The sequence below is a fragment of the Aythya fuligula genome, chromosome 5 (genome assembly GCF_009819795.1).
Source record: "Aythya fuligula isolate bAytFul2 chromosome 5, bAytFul2.pri, whole genome shotgun sequence".
NCBI classification, from domain to species: domain Eukaryota; kingdom Metazoa; phylum Chordata; class Aves; order Anseriformes; family Anatidae; genus Aythya; species Aythya fuligula.
In genome coordinates, this window is record NC_045563.1 from 23,132,478 (window position 1) to 23,157,531 (window position 25,054).

Consider the following 25,054-nt stretch of genomic DNA (forward strand, 5'->3'; position numbering starts at 1 on the left):
TCCATATTACATGCAAGCAGGCTCAAAGAAGCAGGCTCAAAGAGAAACCAACTAATTTGTAGTGAGATAAAAGACAAAAGAAATACAATGCACCTTGACCCAGCATACTAGTATATATACTCTGCTCAAAATGCATTAATTGCTGAAGAATACTATATGTATTATATATATGTAACACAAATTAAGTGTTTTATATTCCCTCTCAACTGCAGATCTTCAGAGGTCAGCTGTGTGTGTGCATGTGCAATAAGGGCTCCAAATTACCAGAGACTCTGTGCTGGTCCTGAATGCAAGAAAAGAGCCTGATGCTCTATGCATGAAAGTTACTAATCACACTAAAGTGAGTGTCTCTGCATCACTGGGAGACTGGTAGCATAATCCTCTGAAGGAACAGAAGCCATACCCTAAAAGACAAGCATCATCTTCTGTGACACATTCATACTTCCACTGCAGTCCTCTAAAACCCTGTACTTGGAATATTCAAATAGATCTCATTGGCACAAGCCTCAAAAGGCCACTTGTCTGCTTCTAAGATGATGAGAAGAGGAATGAAAACAGAAATGCAATAAGATATGCCCTTTTCAGGGCTCCATTTATTGAGTGAATACAAAAATAAGATCATGTAAGTGAAGATGCACAGTAATCTGCTCCCTAGTGAAAAAGGTATCTTGGATTAGCAGTAAACAGTGTTTACAATGCCTTGTAAACAGACCTCTTTTTACAAGCTAGAAGCGTACCGAAATACAACACACATTAGATTAAAAGTTCCCCATTGTAGCAATACTTCACACTTCTCATCGAGTGATTTCAGAGTATTTTGTAAAAGGTGAGAGCATCCTCTATTTTGTTTTCAAAAAGGAACACACATGAAAATAACAAAACATGATAAATTTGCAATGTAAACAGTTGAAAAAGTGTCACATCATTTTCAGAGGATGATGGCTTACCCCTTGATAGGTAATTTACAATGAAAAATAATGATCAAAGCTATAGTACATTATGGAAAGGTCTTAAAAATGACTATTTTTTACAGCAACCTGTTGCAGTTGAATAAAAAATATATATTTTTCTTAATACAGTACATGGCATTTCTCCTAAATTGCACCAGAATTAAATTTGGAAGCACTTTCAGTTTCTGTTACAGGCAATTGGGAAAGAAAAACAAGCCAGGTAGGCATTTAATCTCCTTTCCATCTCTTCTGCCCATTGCTTTATCCCTACCCTTTCACATCTCTGAGTCCACATACATTCCATTGATCAGGTAATCCACTTGTGTATAATCCTTCTTTTTGTAACTTTCATATGCCTGCATAAGGAAAAGGACTATGACAGTTATGAAAAAAAATGTACCAAATAAAAGCACTGCAAGAAGCGAACTTTTATCCACTAAGTACTGAGTCAGAGGCTCCGCAGCAATGAGAAGATAGTCATTATTTGTGTCCTGAGTCTTTGCAATGTTCGAAGTTGTTGTTCCAGGTGTGTTTGCTGAAGTGGTGGTTGTATGTTTAATTGAAGGAGTAAGAGATACTGACTTTACTTCATGCCCAGTTGTAGCTTCTGCTGTAGGGCCACTAGGTAAACCCATGGCACCTCTCGTAGGACCCTGAGAAGAGGTTGATTCACTCGAGGATGTTGGAGCTCTATTTGTTTCTGGCAACATGGAGAGCGCTGAATTCGCAGAATGTGTACTCACCAAGGGGCTGAACGTAGCAGCCTGAGTAGAAGCAGTGGAAGATGTCACTGCATCCTGTCCGGTGAGCGTGGTTGATGTTGTGCTCAGTGTTTTCAGGCTAGTTCCAACAGTATTGAGGCTACTGGGGTGGGGAGCACTGATCATGTTGGTGGCTGTGCTAAACTGCTTGGTGAGATTCATTTGAGTATCTGCTCCAGCAGTGGCAGTGATGGGAGCAGAAGAGGAGGCAAAGCTATCATTTCCTAATTTTTCAGCGGTGATCAGGAGCTTGGTGCTACTCCTGGAAGTGGAAGCAGTGTCCTTAGCAGGAGTGGGAGAAGGGACAGTGGATGACATGGTGGTAAGAAGGAGCACTCCCAAAGTATTTGAGGCTTTGGTAGTTTTTTCATTAGCTTCACCAGGGACAGTTGTTGCACTTGTACCTGCCGTTGTTACAACTGTGGTAGCACTGACAGTTGTGGTGGTGGTAGTAACACTGCTTGCAGGTCTTCCTGTGTTTGATGCTTCAGGATAACCTGCAGTCGCAGCCAACTGCCTCAAGTAAACCTTGTGAGCCTGAGCGGTGGAGGAAAATTGGTTCTCTCTGTTGTATTGTTCAATCTGCGCCTTCACCATCCTCTTTGTTTTCTGTGGATAGCTTTGGGGGTGAAACTGGACTGTTTCCCTTTCCCCAAAGATGATTTCTTAAACAAAAAAAAGAAAAAAGTTGTAAGAATAAAACTCTCAAGCCCAAATCTGACCTCACACTCTCACGTGCTAACCAGAATGTATACTCTGAAGTACACGCAGTAACCGGACTGAATCAGTCCCAAAGTCAGCAACAACATGAAAACCCAGACCCCTGCCTTTATTGTATACAATCCCTTTGGGTTACTTTTTTTTTTTTTTTCCTGCCACAGACCTCTGGCATTTGCCCAACCAGGGAATTAATTCCATGAAAGGAGGGTAATGAAGTACAGAGCTACAACACAAACATTCACAAAAGGAGCAGCGTCATAAACACCAGCTCTGAAGCAGCAGCGTCATGTTTTCATGAAGTAACACATTCTCAATAAGCCCTTCATGCTTAGGTTCCTAATTTTCACCTCTCAAAACTGAGAATTTCCACATATACCTTCATCCTTCAGGAGAACCTCCTTCACAACTAGTGATCCAGATTTATTGCAACATAAATCCCATCTGCTTATCAGAGGTCTGGTTGCTATGTTGCAGAGAAACCTTTGCCAATGCAAAAGAACAATGAACAATTTTTTTAAGCCTGTGTACAGCATACTCTTGAAACATACTTTAGAAGATTGACTCCTCGATTATGAGCAAGCTCTGTTTTGTTACTTAGTCAATTAAAATTGAAGACCCTAGCACTCAAAATTGACCATGAGCAGCTGCTACTAAGACTGCTCTGATTATATAAGCAGCCTGCTGCCTCTGGCACAAAAATCCTGGCTATCTCAGAAAATACAATGCCAAGACATTTTTTCTCTTTAAAAAAAATATAAATATATCTGTTATGCCTTTATTTTCTTAAGGACAAGAATGTGGAGTGCACATGGGCTGAATGAATCATGCCTTTCACATGGAGAGGCCAATAAAAGTTACCCAAAGACATATTATGCACATTTAAGTACCAGAGCTGTTAGTAAAACTGTTAGCTGTTTAAGTACCAGAGCTGTTAGAAAAACATTTTTCAGTTACAGAATCATCCTGCAGGTATTTCATAACCTATCGCCCTTTATCTGAAAGCCAGTCAAGGTTTAAATTTAAGGCAAAAAAGATCAGATCCTGGATTTAGCAAGACTTTGAAGCATAGCATTACCTCCAAGCAGATCTTTGATTTCTTGCTCTTCAGCATTTTGGCACACACTTAGCTGGTGACACTGCAAGAGGATGCAGTGATTCTGGTAGGGCACAGACCAATTGCAGCGATGGTTACCTAAAGACAGCAGAAGGCAGGTATCAGGACTATTAGTCACTTCCAACACAGAACCCCTAAAATCCAATAGGCCAGAACAGACTTTACCTTAGTCAGGCTCTTCAAAACCTTGCCTGACCAAAGAACACACTTTCAGATAAATAAGAAAATGGATCATTACACACAGCATAACTGAACATACTGCTTCATGGCTGAAAATGAAGAATTAAAACAAAAACCGACTAATATCTGGAAAGTACAGCGTAAAAGGATCCTGACTCAGCCTTCATGAAAATAATTGAAGCCACTGAAGTTAATACATAGCAGCTGCAGCCTACCAACCTGCTTGTCCCCTGGAGCCAACATCTAACAACAATTTGATCACCCAGACAATAACAAGGTGTGCCTTTGAGTTTGGACAGACCCCATTTATATGCTAGCATTCACCTAATGTCTTAATAAGGAAGAAAAAGTGAGTTGCAATTGAGATAGTAACTGTCAGCCATGGGCAGATGGATGACATCTCTCATATATCTCTGTGAGACATGGCTCTCATCTCAGTGCTTGAAGTTCCACAAATTTACTCATCTGCTGAAAAATAATACCACTGGCCAGGGGAGCCATCAAAGAAATGGCCTTTCAGTATGCCAAATCCCAACACAAAGTTAAATAAGCTCATATAGAAGTCATCACAGAAGGAACTCTCACTCCTGGCATCCTTTCTAACTTGTTACCTTGTGTGCAATGCATTTCTGGGACTGGGAAATATCATGTGCTGTAACAAGAAGCAACAGGAGAAGATAGCTCTTGGTTTGGGATGAAGCAGATGTGTACCCAACTGACCACCCATCAGTAGATCAGAGAACTTATGTGTATGGCAGTAGAAGTTTATTTCTGTGTTTTATTAGAAGTGTAGGAAAGGGCAAAGAACAGACACATGTGGTACACATGGCTCTTATCTACAAAGAGAATTATCCTCACTGAGGATTAAGGCTGTGAGAAGCTTGAACTTTTACAATAAAACATTTACATTACCACAGTTATTAAAAGAGCTTGTGGAAAATTTATGAACTTGGAGAAATCCCTGTACCGACAACTGTAGTCTGTTTTGACAGCCCTAAAGAAACTAGCAAAGTGGCATTTTACTGACTTACCAAATAAAATGTTAAGAAAGTCAATGAAACCATTCAAACACTTTAAAATCGGTACTTAAAAAGCAATAAAATTAAGAGCTTCAACAGGCACACATAGGAGGCTATAATCAAGTCCCCTCCTCAGACAGAAAACCATGTTTGAACATGCTCTGATTCCTAATCCCACCTCCTGTTCCCTGCTTAAGAACCATGCTAGCAGAGGATCACAGACTGTCTACTACTGTAAATAGTGTCAGTTCTCATTTCTCGTGGAAAAGAAAAAAAAGCCAGCAGCATACCTTGTATTAGCTACATATCTAATAAGTCAGGTCAGAAAAAGACTGATGGGGTCAGCATTTTCAGCAGCCTGATTTCTGCTGCCAGCAGAACTGCACCCCGGAAGAACTGAATGCTTCCATAGAACTGGACTGATGAGTGCTCCCTTTGATGAGAGCTGGAGCTGCAGACCAGGACCCTGGCTGCTGTTTCCACTGCAAGACACTTGCTGCCCTGCCACTCCTCTTTGCTTGTATCTAATTAAGAGACAGAAACTGGAGAGGCACAACAGAAGGTGATCATGCGCATTTTGAAAGGAAAGCATGTAGGCAACAGACATCAAGGTCTTGCCGTGCAGAAGTGGATTATTTCATTTCTGAACCTGCTGTTACTGGAAAGAAAACTCAGATCCTCAAATGCAAGTAGAAGCCAAGTATGCACACGTATAGTGAAAACAGGAATATTTCTTCTTGCAGACATATCATATTTTCCCTTTATTTTCCAAAGGAGCATGCATGACTGCCCAGAATTATGACCAGATGGCTCTGCTCTGAACCAGCCTGTTCAGATGCACAAGATATCTACACCTGTACCAGCCACCACAGAAGCATCTTGGGAGGGCTCTAGAATATGGCTGGGGATGCAAAGGGAAGAGCACAAGCTTATCTGACTCCCCAGCACATGCTTACCTTGCTCATCAGGAATCTGGGAATCCTCAACTGACATATTCTTGCTGAGATGGGCACATTCTCCATCTTGTAACACTTTCCCTAGCAGCATCTGGAGGCTTGAACCCATTATGTTAGAAAACATACAGAGGTTACGAGTTACTACCCCTGCTATCAGCCCTGGAGAATTTTCCAGCCAGCCCCCTCCTTTCTGCAGGACACACCTGAGATGTTATCATACAAAAGTGGTTCTTTTTGTGACATTTACACTACTTCCCTAAGTTAGAGATGTTATAACAGGAGAAGAGCCCTTGCTGATATAAATTCAAACTACAGAAGGGAGACTGATCAGCTAGGAATGTGATCTTTCCACTTCTCTAAGCAATGTAGTTATGAAGATGTCTCCTCATGCAACCTTGTCCTGCAGCTTAAAACTAATACCTTAAAAATCACAACCAATGCTCCTTCACTGAGTTACATAGGTGTAATTATCGCAATATTCAAGATTCTCAGGACTCACATCTGTAATGAAATGGCAAAAAAGAAGCACAACATAAGAGGTATTCTAGAAAGGCAGGACTAGAAAAGCAGTAAAGCCGATCTTAAAACCTTAAGTTTAATCGTAAAAAAAAAAAAAAAAAAAAAAAAAAGGATGTTTCAGGTCTTTTTCTCCAGATGATCTCTCTGCACCTGACTATACATTTATACCAAGAGTTTGTATCCTTTCTTTCTCCCCGCTAACACAGGATAAAGCAAGAGACTGGCCACCAAGTAAGAAAGAGGAATGAAATTGCTTTAGTGGGTTTAATAAAGAATGTAAAACCTGATAAGGGCGGTACATATTTTTGCACGGCTTCTCAAAGATGGACCAGGTCACCTAATTTTACACCCTCAGCCCCTCTGCCCAACACAGCTAACACACAACAGGACTTGTTCATTCTGAAACATCATACCAATAAGAAACAAAGGGATGAGTACAAAAAAGTGGCTGAAGTCAGCAACAGGGCAAAGTATGTGCTCAGTCTCCATTCCAAACCCTGATTACAGACTGAATTCCTGATGTCCCTCACCTCCCTTCTCTGGAATAGGCAGCTGTAGCACCTTCTCTACCCTTATAAAGATCTTGTGAAGTTAAGATGACACATCCACAGCATTTAGAGATTCTCAGGTGGAAGAAACAAACATGTAATGTTACAGACCCCAGGTATCAGCTCTCTATGGAGCTCTGAAGCTCTGGTGCCTGGGAAACAAACCCACTCATATTTTATCTCCCAGACAAAAAAATAGTTTGCAAAGGTGCTTTCTTTCCACTGTGAAAGGATAGAGCAGACTCCTGTATAAAATAATTAAGCTCTAAGCATCAAAAAAAAAAAAAAAGTCCTTATGATGTTCCTATTAACCTGCCAGACATTTGTCTGCCATCTCAACCACAGCATCACTGATTTTTTTTAAACGCTACTAGATTTGACATGTGGCTAGATAAGTTAGGGTCCTTAATAAGGACGCCTTTCAAAGACTCATTTAGAAGTTTAATGCTTTTTGAAAACATCTCAGAGGTAGACACCAGAAGGCTCTCATCTCCCCTGGTCTTAATGCTGTGCTTGGTTGCAGGATAATTAACAACCAGTTTCTTCAAAGGTGGATAAAACACAAGACTACTCACTCCAGTGCAGCTGTCTGCTATAGCACTGTTCACTTGCAAACATCTGGCAGCATAGAATAATCATCCTTCAAGTCAAGTGACCTAACACCATTTGCACGCTACCAGCGCACACCAAGAGCACATGAATGCTGTTTCTTACGGAAGCTAGAAAGGCCCTGGGAAATGGTTGCTCTGGATTCAATTTAACCAAAGCTGTCAGAAATTATTTAGCACCGCAGGACTGCACACAGAAGCCATAACTGTAAGTGCCTGTAAACAACTGGAGCTAAGATAGATAGTTGTCAGGGGAGCAGAAGAGACCTTTAATAAAGAGAAAAGCCAGCTGGAATTCCTGCTGAAGGATGAGAACCTCACCTGAAGCAGCTGAGCCTTTACAAGCCTGCCTGCATTGCCTTTCAGTTGTCAGCCTGTTTATCTGCACTATATGGACTCCTCTTCCTTTCAGGACAGGAAATCTGTTCTCACATATACAGAAGGAAATCAGCAGGAAGAATACAATGGCAGTCCACATCTTCAGGGTTGCCTTGCCAGGAGGCTTCTCTGTTGAGAAGCCTGTAGCACAGTAGAATGCTTCCTTGTACCACCTTCAGATCCACTGCAACATACCTACAAAGAAAAGAAAATGATTGATTTATATCAAAAGGCTACACTTGAAGTGTTTTACTAAATACACTCCTATCAGAAAGGATTACAATAAGATGTGCATAAGGCAGGCAGGTATCACTACCAGGATTAACATACTGATAATGAAGCAGAGGCAGAAAGAAAAAAGCCTATTCCCAAATTCACAGTGTCTTTCTTTGTAAACAGTACTTTGCTCTCCTTTTCTCAGATACCACCAGAAAACAACTCAACACAAAAGCTGCAAGCGGTGGGTTATACTTACTTTATTCCTTTATTTTCCCTAACGTTGCAAGGCAAAGACATTTTAAAGAAAAATGTGAGATTTATCATTCGCAGTCAAGAACAGCATCAAGAACAGGAAGAGCTCTGTTGCCTCTTGCTCTGACTTCAGCTGGAGAAGTTTATCTGACTGCTGTCAGACAGTCAGTGTGCACAAAGCTGAACTCAAAGCCCACAGCAACACAGGCACAATGCCTTTTGGCTCATCCTGGAACCCTTCATGTTGTTCCCAGGCTCAGCAGAAGCATTTTGACCAGCTTGAGAACACTGATACTATAGGCATCTATATAATAACAAAGATAATAATGATAATATAGGCAGTCCTGCACTATGCCCAGGACACCCTGCCTTTACACCAAGCCAGTCCAAACCAAGAATCAGGTTTGGTTCATTCCTGCTGATTATCAAAAACATTGATTCAAAACAAGCAAGAGCCAATAATTCACATCTTCCAAGGTGCTACACAGATATCAGCTGTTAGTGAGGAAGACCCACACCCACAGTAAGCTTTCATTTCCACACATAAAACAATAAATAGGCAAAGCATTTTCTTCGCTCCCAATGAACACAAGAGACTTCTGTCTCCATGGATGAGTTCTCACCCTGGCACTGGAGGAACTGGAGGAGCTCCTGTTGACGTCAGAGCAGATCACCAGCTTCTACCTAGATTTACCCTATTGTTTCCAAGATTTTCTTTAAATTTTGTATGAAAAGGTACTTCCAAACAATCCAGCCTGAACCAGACCAAACATTGGCCTCTTCCCTAAGTAGTTTTTCAGCACTTCCCTCAGTGCTGAAGCACGCTTTAGCTCTCATCCTGCAGTTACGAAGAGAAACATCATGGCCTTCAAAGAGTGGTGAGATTTAACTATGCCTGACATCTCAGAGGTCTACAGAACTGCTGCATTTGAAGACACTCACAGTTCACAGCTCAGGGACTGAGCAGCACGTGTGACCGGTATAAATAGCATAGTGAAAAATATCCAGTGGTCATCGGGAGCAGGCTACAGTCCTGACTTAACCACTCCTGCAAGGTTTGCCTTGAGCTCTGAACCCTACTCCCAGCTACACTTGTGAATTCAAGAATTTGAGTTAATCTTCATTGGGGAAAAAATGCCTCTAAGATAATATTTACTCTTACACCCAGATTGTGACATCTTGATACCCCAATGAAACTTTTTGCAATGGAACTTCTGTTACCAGGTTTTCTCCTTACCCTACTTTCTGAAGACCTGAACATGCTAGCAGACATTTAGACTCAAAACTCAAGGCACTGCAGCACGGCTGCTTTGTGTGGGTGGGTTTCTCACTCCAGACAGAAGTTCAGGCCTGGGTTGTCCCAGCTGGCAGATGGAAATATTTCTGAGAAGTCTGGTGGGGAAAGGCAGCTCACCAGCCCCATCTAGTCCTGCCTGCCAGGGAATGCACTGGCTTTACAGCCAGCCCCAGCTCGGCCGAGGGCTCTCTGGCTTTTCCAAGGGTGAGCTAGAAGGATTTGAAACAGAATCAACACAGGAGAGAAGCCCTGGGCAATGCACAACTGCAGCGCCCTGCAACACAGCATGCTGACGTCTGCAGTTTGGGAAAGCATTTCCACGTTTTCAGAAGTCTGAGTCTGGGAATATGAAAGGGGAAACAATTCGTGTTACTCCATCAAAGTAACTTCAATACTTACCCTGCTGCTCTGAATTGCAAGGCACTTCCACATAGTTTAACCATAGAAAGCTCCAGCTGACAGTAAGGAAAAGGGGAAGATGTAAAATACTCTGCCTGCAAGAGGCGTTTTCCTAGAGCAAACAGATCTCTACAGCTGACAGCCAGAAAAAGGCTGCTTTAAATTCTGAATCCTTCAACTTAAAAGCAGGCAATCTGGGGTTCCCTCGCAGACACTGTGGGTACTTTATCAAGATACTCAGAGCACTATTTGTCAATGCTACACAGAAACAACTGCAGGGTTTTTTAAGTTCCCAGGCAGGGATTTAGCAAGCAGTACCTGGCCCACAGGAAAAAAAATATAGATCTTAACATATAAGTTTTACATTTTAAAGAGAGCCCTGTTTAAGTCTGCAGTAAACTTCTCAAGGCAACAACACTTACAAGAAGTTATATTTTATAGCCTGAAGTGTCAACAGGAATGAACTGGCTGTGCAATAAATGTATGCATTTACCTTTTTTTACACAAAAAATTGGAACAGCAATGAATACAAATACAGAGAGCTCTCTATTATAGATATATCACTTAGCATTATTTTTGTAATCACAGTAAGCAATCCCAAAAGAATAAGTCTCCCATTACAGTTCCAAAATGCAGATATAGCAGTGTTTCACAGTTACCACTGCATGACTCCCAGCCTTGACCCAGGCACTCATACACTTACTTGTACAATCGTGCATTAATCACACGAGGCCTAGAAGCTGTTGTGTCAGCACAGATAACTGTCCCCCACACAGAAGTGCCTTGTGTCCCCAACCACATTGCCAGGCCAGAAGCCCCTGCCAGCCAGCCCCAGCTGACTTCAGTCCCATGTAACTACAACAGCTCCACCAAAATCCCAGTGAGTGCCTCTCACCCCTTCCAAAGCACCTGGGAGCCTTTCTGGATTAGGCCAGCACCAGTAACAGAGGACAGACTGAGCTCAGCCGTGAGAAATGCCTGCCTTCAGTGCAGTTCCCCCTTCCCTCTCAGCAAGCACAGTCTCCTCAGGGCCAAGTGATGCTCGTTACAGTAACATGAGCATTAAGCTGAACACTCCCTGCTCTTCAAGACCCAAAGCCAAGAAGCAACAGCCCAAAGCTCTCAGGAGCACTTTATGAGTGGTGCAGAGCGTTCAATTCACAAGGGTGACCTACCACAGAGGGTCCCAATTGCAGAAGAACTGAATTTGGACCATGTTTGGGGCTCTCAAAACATACAGAGAACAAGGAGACACCATCATGGAGGCTTTCAAAGACACACTGTGCCTGACCTCAGGCTACACAGCCATCCCCTTAAGTGCTGCACCCAGTGCTTGGCAAAAGCACACCCTGTGCTCGCTCAAGTAAGGGGTTCAACAGTCCAGATGACACTTGGAATGCTGTATCAAATATCAGAACCTCCAGCCAGTGCGTTGTTGGGGGTGTTTTTGTGCGAAGGTAAAAGAGGCAATCTCATACATCCATAGCAGGAATCACAATTACTTACAGATCATTTTTCCCAACATAACCACTGCCTTTTATAATTACAAACAATAGGCCTTACTTCCCCCTTCCTCTCACACTTCTAACCAGTCCCACATGGCTCCATTTATGCTCCAACAAACTCCACGAAGCATTCACCCCACACAGCTACATCCCAGAGAAGTACTAGCTAAAGCTTCCCCTCCAGGTCATGCTGCTCCTCAGATGAAACCTTTCTCTGGTATAGTCAGAGACAACATGAAGAGATGAACACTACCATTCCTATTGGAAGCAATTTTGAGAAATCAGAGCAAAATTTACACTGAGCACTACCTTTTCCATATGTAAAGCATTTCCAAGGAAATTAAAAGTCAAACCAAACCACAAAAGCCAGTGAGTGAATAAAATCTGGGAAAAGACTACACTCTGAGAAGTGCAAAGTTTACTTTTACCATCTGTGGCTGTAACTCAGTGGGGAACAAGCACGCTGGAAAACCAGAATAACTTTGAGTCAACAACTGAATGACTGATGACTTTGCAATGTACACACACAACCAGAAGGCGCTGCCTGCTGGGTTTCCAAAGTGTTCCTCCCTTCTTGCTGATTTCCCTGTAGTTGAAGCCAAGGAATCCGGAAAAAAAAAAAAGTATTGTTTCAAACAACATCTACTTGATTGGGGGTGATGTTGAAAGTGCAGAGCAAAGCCTTTGGAATATAAACCCTTCGTCTCCATGCCATCCCAGCCTCAGATGCTCCTGGTTAAGCAGCTGCAAGGTGCATGCAGTGACTGGACACAGGTGGAGCCCGGCATGACCAAAGCAAAGAGGCAGAGCTAGAGAAAAACATGGAACAAGGGAGAGGGGCTGTTAGAAATCAGAGGTGTGAAGTACGCAAAGAAAGCAAGTCATTTAGGGCAATATGTGCTCCCTCGAGCTGTCAAAGAGTCAGCAGACTGCTCCAAAACCCATAACAACATGAAATGAGGTCAGAGAGCTGCAAAGAAGTCATTTTCCATTCCCTCGGAGCATCTCCGCCTGTTTCTGAGAGAAGGTGGAAAGGAAACCTTGAGATTTAGCATCCTGCTGGGTAGGAAGGCACAGAGCAGGCAGCGCACGGTACGCACTTGCTACAGAGGAATCCAGAGAAAGGCCACAACACCCAGCACGCTGAACTGCAGGTACTGTAGTCTCTTTTCACTGCCAGAAAGACTCCCATGAAGTTCACACTCCCTCCGGCTGGGCCAGAGCCGAAAGCAACTGAACAAGACTCCTTGTCCTTCAGGGAAATAACATGAGGACACAGCACAGGATTGTGGGGTCCTCAGGGTCACAACAAAGCAGGGAAGACAAGGGCAGAATACACAACATAAATAATGGTGCTATGTCTCCCATTAAATTGAAAAGACATAAGGCCTGGTTTCAGCTTGCAATTGCTGCTAAATATTTCATGTGCCATCAGCTCTCAAAACGAGTGCTATATTTCACTCTTTGGAAAATAGAATTAAACCAGGCTTTGCTAAGGAAAGACAAGCACATCTCGTTTTGTGAATTGAGGCCAGAACACAGGAGGCAAAAGAATCTGTGCTGCAATCTTAGGAGCATTTGGCTTTCCAAGTTTCTCTCTGAAATGGCACACACGTACAGGTTTGGAGACAGAAGGGGCAGCACCAGAGTAAAAGAGGCTGATTTCTGAATCGCATTTGCATCAGTAAGGCAAGAAAAAGAAATGAGAATAATGGCAGGAAGCTACTTATCCCAGCAACAAAACTTCACTTTGGTCATGATTTGTATCTGTAACAGTGTCTGTCACACATGAATTATAACAGCCCCAAAGCAGGTTGAGAATGTGCAGGAACAACAACGCTTTGTTACTGTGCTAGAGAAAAAATAGCCGGCCCTTCAGATCATTTGAAAATGATTTAACTACATTATGCAAAGAACCTGCCCCAGAGCAAGTAAATATAGCTTGAACTGTGGGTTCAAAGCCTCTGTTAAGATGTTCTCCCCTGCATCTCCTGTTGAGTCACCACCTGTGGTCAGCAGAGCACGGCCAGATGAAGTCACATCATGCTCTCAACAGCAGCTTGAAAGTCATCAAGTTCCTTTGGTCTCCAAGGAAAGTTAACAACAGATTACAAAGGTGTTTCTACAAAATGTCACGTGCCATAAACACAGACAGAGCTGAGCAGAGGCTGTAAAGCAGTGTTATGAATTACAGGGCTGCAAACGCATCACTGATGACTGGGAAGGGGATCCCTGCTCCGGGCACAGTTCCTGTAACTGTACTTCACAAAGCTTGTGAAGCTCCCCACTTCCTTGGAAAAGGCTGCAGTGGTCAAAGGTCTGCTCGCTGCTCCAGGACAGACTCTCCATGCCCCCATCGTTTCTCCAGTATTAACAAAACACTCCGCTGGGAGGGTGACTGAGGTGGGACAGGCAAGATTCTACACTCTGAGGGAGTTTTGAAGAAAATTGTGCACAAAAATCAGTCATGAATACATAGGCCAGGCTAGGCTTGGGACCAACAAGCTGAATCTGATCAACACCTGGCATTGACATGAGCCCAGAAGCACATTCAAGGCTCCTGCTGGTGGAGGAGAGATGTGTAAGAACGGCTCTTTTTCTACAAGGCTTACCTGAAATTGAATCTTTTTTTTCCAAGAAGTAACTTCTGAGAAAAGGTTGGTAGGTAAACATCTCCCTGCACCTCACAGGGAACCAGACCTTCCCACAAAGAGGAGCACGTTCTTGATGCTTTATGTTGATTCTGCAACACCAGGACACAAGTTACACGTCCTCTGAAATACGATGCAAAGAGCAAACATTGCCAGCTCAAGCCCGGAAGAATGTCATTTATATTCCTTCTCCTGTTACACAGCTTCCTCAGAGCATAACAGCACACAGCTGGCTACGTATTACAGAAGAGCTGGCACATCCTTCCACATTAGCAGGCACTCCTTACTGCAGCTGGTAGGACAGTGTTAGATATCAGTAAGGTCTGCTGCTACTTTTCTGATGTTTCTCCCTATACATGTCCATTAAAATGGCTTTGTAGGATACATACTTTTTTTTGCGTGAGTCCACAAAGACTCCACCATACAGACTCCTAAGGACAAACCACTAAGTGAAAACATTTTAATTAAGCAGTCACAAGATTATACATCTTCCCTGCCCCTAAATGTGAGCCCCCTCATTCAGTCTCATCTTATTTTAGTCCCCATCTGTGGCTGAATCTCCCACCAACCCACACGGCACACAGCCCACAGCAAAGGCAACTGCAGCGTTTGCAGTAACATTCACAAGCTCCAGGGAATGAGCCCAAAGATGCCAACAGTTGCCAACTATAAACTCGAAAGAACAGAGCATCCTTGTTCAGAGTCACCACCACCCCTCCAAATTCATGTCTGACCAACTTAGATGGATGTTAAGCTAGAAAGCAAGGGATAATCCACAGCCACTGAGCAGACAGCCTCTGACAAGGCTGCTTGAGCTGCTGCAACCTCTGAAGACTGGCGTGGAAATGGTGATCTTTAAAAGAAGTTTACAGCTGCTACAGTATTTGTCCAGCTGCTACTTATTATTCCCTGCAAGAAAATCTATTCTTCTGCTTGTAAATGGCCAAATGTTTAATAAGACTTCCAAAATGTCCTACATAATTAAAACAAACATTTTAAAGACTCTCTAAGAGGGGTGGAACTCCAAGATTTGCTGAGAAGCTCCGTGATTAAACTGGGGCTTGGCTAACACGTGAAAGTTTCCCAAGTATAAAGCCCTTCAGGCTCCATGCTGACAAACGATGCTGTACACCACGGGCTGTGCTCTGCAGAGCTCCCTGGGAGCAGCAACAGGGAGAAGCAGCTGTGCAAGGTCAGCAGCTACCATGCTCCACAAGGAATGGAGAGACATTTCCATGCAACAGGCAGATTAATCACAGGGTCTGAATGTCAGGCCTCATATAGACAGATAAAGGGCTATATTCTAAAGGTTCAAGACTTTCAGTGACTCTTCCCACACTCCTTTCCCCACAAATAACGCAGATGGGAAGGAAGTTTTTGTGGTTACAGCCCATGTCTGACAGCTGACTAAACCAGAGCTCAGGTTCCTTCCCCACTTCCAGCTTCCCGTGGAAGCAAGGCAGTGCTACTGACTCACAATCTTGGGCAGATAGAGCCCTAGTGGTTTTTGTGGTTGTTCTTTTTTAGTTAGTTATGTTTTGAGTGTTATCAGCTTGATTCATCTCCTACATCACTGACTGCCTCTGTCTTTCTCTGCCTCAGTTCCTCACCTGCACTCCCCACTTCTTCCTCTGAGCACAGGGCAGCTCACCCAGTTCTTACCTAACTCATGAGAAAAGCCCACACTGGCACTGTTGAGGCTTTATGCCCATCACAGGTTACCTCTGACAAAACAAACGTTAAAGCCTAAGAACCAGGAATTTCCCCACCTACCACCACCCACCATCCTTCTTCGCCCACGTTCACTGCCAAGTTCTGCATTTCACTTGGTGAGAACTACTACTCTGCAGGACTTTTCCTGTGAAAAGTGACTGGACAGCTGTTTCATTTGTGAAAATAAGGCTCCTTTCAGAATATCTGAAACAATCCCATTTTAATATAAAGAAAAATGAACTGCCAAATGCTAACTGCATAAAGCTGGGTCTGGACAATAAATCTGTCAACACAAATTCTTTCAAAGAATAAAAATGTTTGCTATGGCAAAACTGCAACCTTCCCTAGCATAATCTGTACCCCCCAAAAAAAGATAGCAAAGACTGCTGTCTCATTGGGACAGGAGATTGTACACAGGGCATCTGCTACCACGTGTTTCAAATTAAACAGCTTTCAACACCACCCAAAAAGAAATCACCCCAGAACTCCGCAGCCACCAAGCTAATACAGATCAAATACCCTTCTACATGGGTAGGAGGTAAGCTCATGTTTTTGGGCTCTAGAGTACCTAGAGAAGCATTTACTTTGCAGTACAAGTGCTTCGTCCTTCCTGATAGATGACATTGGAAGCCAGAAGCAGCACTCCCACGTTAAAACACAGCACGCACACTCAGAACTGCTCTGAGCTGCTATTAAATTGGAAACTCCCAAGTCCGGAGTTAACAGAGACTTAAGAAGGGATTTCAGCCTGAAGGCACAATTAACCAGCTGTTACTTCTCAAACAAATAAAACCACAAATGTGTTAAATGTCTGGTCACTCGCCCACCTCCTGGCCCAGCAGAATTTTTACAAGTCAGCAATTTGCTAGCAATACGGGTCAGGTTAAATTTCACTGAAGCTAATAGCTTCAAATGTCATCTTTCACTTAAGATATTTTTGAGAAATTATGCTCTTCTGTAGGTTCAGGTAGCTGTAATGCTAATTTTAGGCATTTAGAAACAGAACACCTCTACCTAGAACACACGGGTCTGCAGATTTGCTCAGGAATTTAAGTCTGCGCATGGTTTTGAGCAGGACCATGCTCAGAAGTGATGGCACCTGACATTACAAAGGAACAAGGCAACACCATGGAGAGTTCAGAAAGAGAAGTTCAGACAGCATGGCAATGGTCAGAGCATGGTCCCAGTACAATGACTGAAGGGGAACTTTTGCTCAACTCTAGAGGAACTGGGTTTAAGGAAAGCATTTTTGGATCTCTTTTCTCTGATCTTCACACAAATCCTAAAATATGGAGAGTTAAATCAAAAGATTTAATTCAAAACCCTGCCTCCACTGTAAGTTATTTTCAAAAGCAAAACAACTCAAAAACCTCTATAATGTAGGAGTCATCTTTTTAAACTAAAAAACTCTAGTTAAAAGACAAAGGTAGCTTTATGTGAAAGGGCTGCCAGGTAAGATGCAGCAAGAACACGTTATCACACATTCCAGATTATCACAAACCAGTCTGACACAGGGGAGCTTTTCACTGTATATACGTTGACACAAATCAGAGGATTTGTCCCAAAATCTCCAAGCCAGGAAGACATTCACAGTAATAACAAATAAAGGTTGCTGGCCACAGGCCTCACTGCTTTCTGATTTTGACGGCTTAAAAGATGTGGAAATCACCAGGCATGGTGGGTGCAGAAGATTAGCCACATCTATTTTTCTAAACAACAGGAGAATCAAATTCAATATCAGCTCTCCTAATCCTTGCTGGCCTTCCCTGTGGGAGGTTCCTAGCCAACAAAAGTCTTCTGTAAGCCATACACCAACCTAAACTTCAACCCAACAGTCATCTGAACATACAGGTGATACATACATCCTTCCCTCTCCTTACTCACTGACTTCTGTGGCTGTCCAGGCAGCATTTGTCAAAGTACCAGCCCAACTCAGCACCACCGAGCTGGCTACATGGGCTGGGAGCAAGGCACCCCCAGCTGCTCTGACCCTCTCTGCAGGTTCTCTGCTCTTGGGTCACTCATCTCCTACGTGGCAACTGATGTGCTCACTCACCTCATTCCACATTCCCTCCTTGCAGTTTCAGAAGAACTTATTTAAGTTTTGATTACTGACACCGATTAATTAAGTAAAATAACCTTGGCTTGACCTCCTTAAAGCTTTCTTAGTACAAGCACCTTTGTATAAAGTGTATTTCATTCAAAGAAAAGGAACCGCACAGGCAGCAGCAAGTTTTTCTGAACTCTTCTGAGCTTGATATACAAGATCCACCTATGATGCTGCTAACAAGGACCCCAAAACCATTTCACAGAGTGACCTGAGTACCAGGTCTGCTTTATCCTCCCACCTACCTTATTTGATCAAATAAGATACTACCATTATTTTGAAATTTTGCCTCAATAGGGTAGAACTCTGCAGCTTTAGAGAATGTCCAGTTCCTTTTTTTCCCCCCTCCTCCTTCGTAGAACCAGAGAAGCGGGTCTGATCTTCATAAAAAGAATCACCAAGACAAACACAGTTCAAATGGATTTCATCAACATAGATGCTTTTTATCAATTTACATTCTACAGCAGGAAAATTGCAAATGCAAAACACAGCTGGAAAAGATATGTCTCAAACTGATGGGATCTTTCTCCTAAAGGAACCCACACAGACTTTTGTGTAGCTCTAAGTATTTCAATGTGTTACACGTTTCTATCCTTATCCTATGGACTCCTGAAGACTGCCACTGGCTGTTACTTTCTCTCTTCACTTCCAAACACAGACAGACCCAGCAGGCTGAGATATGATACATACCTGAACACAGATTTCAACCAGATTTTCAACACTATTGCATGCCTATTAGAATAACATCCCTTTGAGTAGTACTTTGCCTTCCACTTATTAGAGAGATTTCTGCTCTGAAAAACAAAGCTAGAAGTCCTCTCTCAACTTGGAACGCCTTGGCTCAAAACAAAAGCAAGCAGTTAGGCTTACTTCTCCAGTTGTGTCCTACGAGCAGCAGCACAGACTGAACCCATTAGAAACTCTTCGCTATTGATTTTATGCCAAAAATATTCTTATCCTGTAATGAAGGGAACACTGGACTAGAAATGCCAAAAGAATAACAAGAATAGCCCACCACAGTCCAAAATTGAGGTCAGCATACACTAATTATCTGAGTCAAGAGACTGCCCTGGGGGAGGCTGTCCAAGCATGGACAACAAAAATGAGGATAAGAACAAGTCTGTGAAACCCACACTACAAGTAGTAACTCTTATCACTCTCTTCAATACGCTGAACAGTGTTTTTTGAAGAATTCAGCTCCAGCCTAATCCAATACAAACCAGTCTGATCCCATCCATAATTCCCCCAAAGGTCAGAAATCAACAGGTGGAACAGGCTGTGATTTAATGAAATCAAACACAAAACGAAAGGCATGTCAAGAATTAAGCAATTCACACTTGAATTAACATGTACTTCCTGCTGACCAAACGCCACCTTTTGTTCCAAATCCAGTTTGTTGTAAGAGTCTTCGCAAACCTGGAATGAGAAGAGGCTGTAAATGCTGATGAGTGGGGACACGGGCAGCTAACACCAGGGAACAACATTTTTTCAGCCTCCTCCCTCAAAGCAAGTTTAGGATCCTCAGAACTATATATCAGACAAGTCCACCACACGGGACAGTCTATCAGCTGGCTGCTGGGGCCTCCACCCACAAACCCACCCTTGCCCTCTTGGCAGCTCTTGCTCCTGTTAAAGGCTGTTTAGCTACGCATGAAGCAGCCCTGAATCACACCAGTAAACCGGGCAGGTTGACAGCCAAGTACACAAATGAGCTGACACCAGCTCAGATTTCCTTGATTCAGTACAATGTGATTTGTGGTAAACCAAGATCTGCCCCATAAACAACAAAGTCATCCATACAGAAGGACAGGAACCTCAGAGTGATAACATATGCCCTGGCAGAAAGAACAGCTACAGCCATGAAAAGATAAACTCTTCCCAATTGTCAGAACTTTACAACTGCCGGGTGGGAGGGATACTTTCACTTACTCTCACAAGCAAGTTACTTTAGGCTTTCTTCCCAATCTGGTAAGAATTGCTTCAAAAACCTATCATTATTCTTTTAAGATATTATATATGCCAAGACAAAGATAACTGTCTACACCTATGAACAGTATTTGCTTCTTAAATCATCCAAAACCCTTGAAGATTACAGAGGAGATCACAGAAAACTCTGGAGGCATCTTTTAAGCAAACACATGGGTCAGAGGGCCAGCAGCCTTCTTTTCAGGTTCCCTCTCTGCTGTGGGTCAGTTCATTGCAGAACCCTCAATCTCTTCTCAGTATTCGAAGGAAAATGGTCCTTTGTGGAAGGCTGCAGCTGTCTTACTAAGAAGCTGGAAGCAAAACTCCCAGCTTGTTCCTGATGCCAAACCTCACCACTAGAAGGCAAAGAGGCAGAGAAGGTTGGTTCCTTGAGCCTTAACGTATTGTTGGGCCAAAGCCCTATGAAGGAAGGTAATAACCAATACCTACTTCTCACCTTTGTCAGCAACTGGAGGGCATCAGGCTTCAGCAGCATGAATCTCACAACTTCCAAGCATAAACAAAGAAGAAACAGAGGGGACACTTCCACTGCCTGTTGGGCAACAGCCCTCAGCTCTTCCAGCTCTCTTCTGTCATTCCAAAGTTAACGTTTGAACAAACAGAAGTCAGCCCTGTGCCCAGCATGCAGAACTCACTCAAACTGTACTACAACAAGCTACACTGAGTTCTGACAAAACTTCTTTAAAAGATGTACTTTGGCCTTTCACACAGAATCCTGTCTTTAGGCTTACGTGAAATGAACCAACAGAGCAAATCTTAACATCAGATTTCAACAAGGATCAAACCCTATGAAAACCTGTCAAGGTATAAAAAAGGTTAATTTTCTTTCAATGCAGAAAGGATGGGACAACAATCAAACTGGGACACTGAGAAAACCTCTTTGAAACCAGAAGCTGTGACCAGGTTGCATGTCCTGTTACATAGCATGGCTAGCCTGCACCTAAAGAGAGCAATGACCCTTAGCCACCATCAACAAAATACTTGCATAAGTGGTGCATTTAGCCAAAGCATGAACTAACCTGAAAACTTACCTCAAAGCTTGATGACAAAGCAATCTTGTGAAACTCTCATCTCTTCCTCCTGTCCACCACCCCCTGTGCCAGACCCTGCTCAGGCAAACACCACTCAAGTGCCACGTGAAGTTATTGCAAACCATCTGGGTCAGACACAGACTCGCTTCTTCTCAAACCACAGTTCCCTTTCTGTAAAGGCGAAGCAGCACACCAAAATGCTACTTAACTACACCCTGAGGGAATTAAATTTGCCTTCAAGAAATTGATTCACCTACAGAGCAGGAATTAAGAAGCAATTCAGGTGATATTTATTCTGCTCGTTTAGGAGGTAAATAACAATGTTATATCAGACCCCTTATCATTTGCAGGAAGTACATTAATTATCCTAATGTCAGTAACCACGAAGACTTCATAAAGCGCCACAAGAACAGGGGTTCTCCATCAGAGGAGGCTCCACCCCACATTCAGGGTCCTAATTCAGAGCAATGACAGCAGAGACACATGCGAGCTCCAGCAGGGCAGAGAAACACCATCAGCTCTGCCAGCTGTATCTAGAGTTAAGTATGCAAGCATCCACAGAAGGATTTAACAAAGCTATTATAACAACTCGTATTCCTGAGAGCTGGTATGGAATGAATAGTCAAGTAACCAGTACTTTTAGCCTTCAGTGCAAGGATCTTCACAAATGTGGAGAATTTAAAGGTTTACTCTGCCCTAGGAAGAAGTGATTGTCTCCATGAGCTTCTCCACCAAAAAAAAAAAAAAAAAAATCAAGTTTCTTTCTCACTCAGTTTCTGCAGCATCCAAGCCACTTTACAGGCGTACACTTACATTTCAATTGCCTGGAACTGTATTGTCAGGTAAATCTGCCCAAGCAGATAACGTAGCAGAAAGAGAACCCTATAGAATGAGGATTAGATGTTCACACCTTATTTTTTGTTCTTATGACAGCCATCTCAGAAAGAATTAGGTTTCAAATCTTGCTTACCAAATCCTCTAGCACTGAAAGGCAAAGATAGGAAACTCTTTCCATATACTAATGCCTATAACATCAAAGAAACTGTAACCACTTCAACTGCATGCCCACCATCTAGTCGTTGATTCTTAGAGCTGCTGCACATTTCCTCCATTTCCCTCAGGCAATAACTTTCCTGAAGACAAAAGAAAAAGTTAACCCAGTCATTAACAACAGAGCCCTCGCTCTGCACTGCACCTCTGCAGGGCAAAGATCAGAAGTGAACACGGGACCTTTTTGCAAGCGCTCACCTGTACACAGGACTTCAGCCATTGATGTCTTCAGCAGGAGCAAAGCAGATGTACTAACAACAGTCAAGGGCATGCAGTGTTTTACTGGAACTGTATAAAGAAATAGAACTGTTAGCTTTAAGCTGACATTACAAACTCTTTCCAAGCTACAGTAACAAAAGCCATTTATAGGGGCAGAAATACAGTGGTAGAAATAGTTAAGTTTCCTGACAGCATTCATCCTAGTATCTTTTATTTGTGTCTAACAACAGGATTTGTACATTAGTTTGCCAAGATAGAAAGCAAACTGTTTACACTCAGTCCTAACATCTTTGTTCACTCAGTTTCTTCACCTCGACCTTGCTATCAGGGTGGCAACAGAGGTAACGTACACACACAGGCACATTAAAACCACCTGTGGTCTCCTGCATCACCATCTCTTACATGTCTAATAAATTACTAAAATGAATATGCGCATGAATTTTGTTTCACAAATTCTCTCCTTCATCCAGATATCCTTTACAAAGATGAATCATTGCCATTGGACATATGAAATATGTTCACTGGATGGCATTCACTGTATGTTGAGCAGCAGCAACTGTAAATGTGAATGCTTGAGTGCACTGTGGGATATACCTCATGAATCACAATTTTGGAGCACATACTTCAAATCCAGAAGGAACCTCTGCTGATTTCAATACTGCTCTGCAAATAAATGGATTTGCCCCAAGACATGCAATAAGCTAAGAGCTCATTTAGCACAAGGATTTGTAGTTCTCAGTCAGCTCCCAGAGGACCACTTACTTGCCCACTCCACAGTTTGCATTACATCTGTTTCCAGTTTCAGAGAGGTCAGAGACCAAGCGTAGAACACACAACACAGAAAGAACAGCTTGCTAACAGTATTGAAACCTGCAGCTGCAAGGCAGAGGAAAAACAATGCCACCCCCCACCAGGCGTTTTTGATTTTATTCTAAGATTCTTTCATTCAGATATTCCTTCTGAAGATGGTGTTGTGGATGAAATTATACACCTCACTCATATGAGAGAAGCAGTTATGTATTTATCAATGTGTTGCAACCTAACGAAGCTTAATTGTAAATAAGACAGCGACTTAAGATTCGAGACTGCAAAATGCACTTGATTAAGAGGTAAGGAGCCTCCGTGTGACTGTATCCACTCCTAGCCCCAGGCTTGTTCAATGGTTTATGTTTAAGGATTAGATGTGCACAAACAAAGATATAATCTTACCGAAGCCTGCAAAGTTTAGCAAGCTATTAATCACTAACCAAGGATCTGTTGTGGTAAGGAATCTAGCAAGGAGTAAGGGATGCAGCAAGCTTAACCTGAGAGGCATCCCTATGCAAGGGGAGATCCTGTCACGCAACCAGCTGCCACGCAGAAATGCTCCAAGGGCTCTTGGCCTGCTCACTATTTATGGGGTAAAAAGAGTTCCTTTATTAAAGCCTCTTCAGGTCCAAGAGTGACAGAAACACACATGAAGATTCACATCAATTACTGTGAAATCCTAGTGACAACATCATTTTTGTAGATCAGCTGGGACAGTTTTAGAAACAAGAGGACAGACATAACCTTAGAGAAAATTAGTCTCAGAAGGAAAAACCCTGATCAGCACAGCTGAGACAAGCATTACAAAGTTTACAGCAACACTTTCTGTTTATTAACAATTAGACTAGCATCCACAAGACAGTTTGTAGAGATTTAGGAAGTAAACGGGGATGCTCTTTGCTCTGACACTGGGAATTTGACCTTATCACTGGATGCTTCTCGACCAGACACTCCCATCCTTAACTTGCTCAGTAAGTCTCCTTTTCGTTGTTTGGGGGAAAAAAGTTTATTCCATGACATTTTCCAACACGCTCTCCTTTTTGATTAGATATAGGAACTGAAGTGCAAACACTCCTGCCAGTGTAACTTCTGTCAGAGGGTGAAGGTGTTTAACTCTTACGGCAAAAGGATAAGCTGATGATGTCAACAGTTTGCACACAGCTTTGCTGACACACATACAGCAGCTTAACCTTTGTAACACCTATCAGTCCGTAATGCAACAGGGCATCGGTTCAAAAGAACACAGTGGAGGTAAGACTGACCAAGCCTCCCTTATCTCACTGGGAGAAACAGGAGTCATGAGAAGACTGAACAGTCTCCTGTAGATCCTATAGCTGGAAGCAGTCAGAGCTGGAAATGAAAATCAATCCCGTCTCTTCACACCCAGCTTAGTGTCTGGGTCTACTTTTCTTATGAGAGCGTATACATACAAAGTACCATTAAGGGCATTGCAGGAATGAGCAGAAAAACCTGCTGCAGGGTTCATCTTTTCTGAAGAGAGGGAAAGGAAGTTTTCTTATAATATTCTTTACATACTTACACACGTAAAAAATAGTCAAGAGTTAGATTCAGAAGAAAACGTACACTGAGAAATGAGGAAAGGAAGAATAAACAGGTAACACAAATGCATTACACAGTCTCCTTTCCAATTAATGGCTTACTTGATTTTAAATAGATCCCCTATATTTCCCTTCAACCTGTTTGCATTCATAGCATTAGGGCCTTTATTGCCTGTTCTTCAGCATATTCCCAGCTCACAAATCGGTACAAGTTTTGTCCTAGCTTATCTGGACACAGTTTCTGCTAACTTCAACCAATTCTCCCTCTCCTAATGGACTTGTTCCACACCAGTTTCAGATCCGTCCAGATGGCGTGAAAAAAAAAATCATTTTGAGGGTAGAAACCTACCAGGCTAACACTTAACTATGACTTGCTGTCAGAAGTTTTGGGGCCTTTAGGGGAAGCAAAAGCTAAAAAAAGCCTGGATACAGAAGGACTACAGCTGAAAGCTCAAGAGAAAAAAAAATGCATGAAGAATTACTGTATGCAGCCAGAGCCATATCCC

General features: G+C 42.7%; 1 protein-coding gene across 4 annotated transcripts in view; it reads right to left on the minus strand.

The window, feature by feature from the left end:
* Window positions 1–561: 561 nt before the first annotated feature.
* Window positions 562–25,054, minus strand: part of C5H11orf24 (chromosome 5 C11orf24 homolog) — a 29,651-nt gene continuing 5,158 nt past the window's right edge. For 3 of the 4 annotated variants that reach the window (XM_032188906.1, XM_032188904.1, XM_032188905.1), the window contains 4 exons: window positions 22,162–22,251; window positions 7,697–7,948; window positions 3,507–3,623; window positions 562–2,376 (listed from right to left, as the gene is read on the minus strand). In XM_032188906.1, coding sequence (XP_032044797.1) covers window positions 1,226–2,376; window positions 3,507–3,623; window positions 7,697–7,853 — 1,425 coding nt within the window. In that variant the 5' untranslated portion in view covers window positions 7,854–7,948; window positions 22,162–22,251 and the 3' untranslated portion in view covers window positions 562–1,225. The remainder of the gene's footprint in view (window positions 2,377–3,506; window positions 3,624–7,696; window positions 7,949–22,161; window positions 22,252–25,054) is intronic. The other variant, XM_032188907.1, reaches the window with a different exon arrangement.